This window comes from Fukomys damarensis, unplaced genomic scaffold, assembly GCF_012274545.1.
Source record: "Fukomys damarensis isolate Sample0158 unplaced genomic scaffold, DMR_v1.0_HiC HiC_scaffold_21, whole genome shotgun sequence".
In the NCBI taxonomy this organism is placed as follows: Eukaryota; Metazoa; Chordata; class Mammalia; order Rodentia; family Bathyergidae; genus Fukomys; species Fukomys damarensis.
The window spans coordinates 28,746,588-28,749,096 of record NW_022900933.1 but is presented as its reverse complement, the minus strand read 5'-3'; the positions used below and the strand labels follow the sequence as shown (position 1 = coordinate 28,749,096).

At 39.1% G+C, this 2,509-nt stretch overlaps 1 protein-coding gene across 9 annotated transcripts in view; it reads right to left on the bottom strand.

The window, feature by feature from the left end:
- The window catches only part of Zc3h14 (zinc finger CCCH-type containing 14), a 50,770-nt gene that overhangs the window by 47,859 nt on the left and 402 nt on the right, over window positions 1–2,509 (bottom strand). For all 9 annotated transcript variants that reach the window (XM_010616266.1, XM_019206352.1, XM_010616269.1 and 6 more), the window contains exon 2: window positions 2,396–2,438. In XM_010616266.1, coding sequence (XP_010614568.1) covers window positions 2,396–2,438 — 43 coding nt within the window. The remainder of the gene's footprint in view (window positions 1–2,395; window positions 2,439–2,509) is intronic.

Here is a 2,509-nt window from a genome sequence, read left to right as displayed (position 1 = left end):
TTGAACCCAGGGCCTTTGCACTGAGCTACATAAACTTCCCTTTAAAAGATAAGGTCTCGCTAAGTCACTAAGTTGCCCAGGCTGTACTTAAACTTGCAATCTTTTTGCCTCAGCCTGCCAGAGTGCCAGCTAGAAAAATAGTTATGCTAACAATCTGAACAGATAACAGAGCCATTCTGTGATAAGACACTAAAACTCAACAAGGGGAATTTCTTCAATGTTAACGCCAATGTGCAATCTAAAACTACATCAGTTACCTTTTGACACCATTACAAGAACACCTAGTGATTTACCCTCTGGTTTTAATACCTCTCTTTAACATTATGCACTGATCACTAGGAAAACACTGGTTCACGAAGCTAGTGGACCACCAACATATTGACACATTTCACTGGGCCACATAAAAATTGTATTTGACAACAGCTGCATGATTTCACCAGAAATTCTTTCAGCACTGGAAGCTATCAAGCTCATGGAGACAGATACAAATATTCCAAAATTCTATTTTTCATTTAAAAGTTCAACAAAGGCTGTCAGCTGTTTTCTTATGACGACCAAATATCCAAGTCTACATAACCAGTTCATCAGTTCTTATAACTTAAAAATGACACAGTGGACCTGTGACTTACGAACTCAATCTGTTCCCAAGGGCTAGTTGTAACTAAGTCAATACAGCTGAGGTCTGGGTGTTTCTCTGGGTACATGCTGTAGATAACGAGAGGCACATGAATTTTCCATTACCCTAATTAACCCCCCAAGTTGTTCATACAAGCTGGTCATAACTTGAGGGTCCGCTATACTTCATGAAAAAGACAGCTAGTTCTCAACTCAATCATACCAATGCCTTTCCTTATGATAATCATCACTGGTACTTTATGAGCAATTCTATTCCCTCAGAAACAGGTTAAAAAGATGTAATGAAAAGCCAGGGCTGGGCCAGGGATTTAGCTTAGTGGTTCCACCACCTGCCTCACAAGTGCAAGGACCTGAGTTCGATCCACGTTGCCAAAAAGAAAAAAAAAAAAAAAGAAAAGCCAGGGCTTAAAAAATATTTTTACTGCTCCACCGATGACATTCTTTTTAAAAATTTTTAGTTACTTTTTGGTGGTAGCAGGGATTGAACCCAGGACCTCATTATTGAAAGGCAAGCACTACCTCACCGAGCCTATGTCCTCAGCCCTTTTCATTTTTGAGACAGGATCTCGAATTTTCAAATCCTGTGTCAGCCTCCTGACTAGCTGGAATTACAGGTGTGTGCTATCTATCATGCCTAGCTCATCAATGACATCAAGTGAAACAAACTTTTCTTACACCAGATGTGATACATGCCTGTAATCCCAGCTCTATGGGAGCCTGAAGCAGAAGGGCCCAAAGTTTGAGCCCAGCGTGGAAAACAGCAAGACCGTCTCAAAGTAAAATATTTAAAACAAAAAACAAAGAAACAGGCTTTTTTAAAAGTTTGCAAGTGGAGAGTGATTTGAATATAATCTGTAGTAGTCTGACAAGATTATACTGTTGAGACTAAATTACTAATTCCTTTTGTATAATCAAAATGCAAACCCAGTGAAAATGACAAGTATCTTCTTAGTATTAACATGGAAACAGTTTTGACTTCAAAGTTCCTTAGGGACTCACACAGTTAGGAACAGCTCTCCCAAAGTAATAGATACTTTGTTTTCCAGTACTGGAGACTAAACCTATAGCCTTAAGGTCATCAGGCAAGGGTGCCTTCCCATTGGACTACATCCTCAGGCCTTTAAAAAAAAATTTTTTTTTTGAGCGTCTGCCTACATTTCACAGCCTGGACCCAATCATAAAATAGGGAAAGCCCTCACTTTTCCTAACTATACAATTGGGAATATTACCACTTACCTCTCAAGGTTCTCCTGGGGATTATCATGAGTTAATTGTGTACATACACACACACAATAGGCACAGTGCCTGGTCCCGAGTAAAAACGGTAAGAGAACAGAGGAAAAAAGCACTCCTCACTATTGCAAGAAAGAAAGTATATAAAGTGTTTGAAAATAAAACTCACTGAGCCATTTATAAAGTAAATGCCACAAAATAACATTCATATACAAAGTGACAGTTCTGAGGATACAACGTAAAAAGGAAAGCAACAAGAACAGGAATAACAACAAAATTCAATAAAAAACTATAGAAAATTAAGAGCCTCAGCAAAGGAAACTATTTCAAATCAGTACTGAAAGGGGAATGGGGGGTTACCCACAGACCGTTCAATAAAATGATGATTAAACAAAATAGGGAGTATCAGATTTAAAGACGGCAGAGTAAAAAGGTAACACTGTCCGTCGGTAGATGTGAAAACTGCAATCACTAAAATTACCTTGCAAACTCTAAATTGTATTGGGCCAAAGACAATAAAACTTACCAACATAAGCTCCTAATTCTTGCAATTTCCCCTTAATGGCACTCTGAGGAGGGGAAAAAAGGAAACGTGACCATGAGAACCGCAGCGCTAGGACACCAAGCCCGAGCGCCGAGC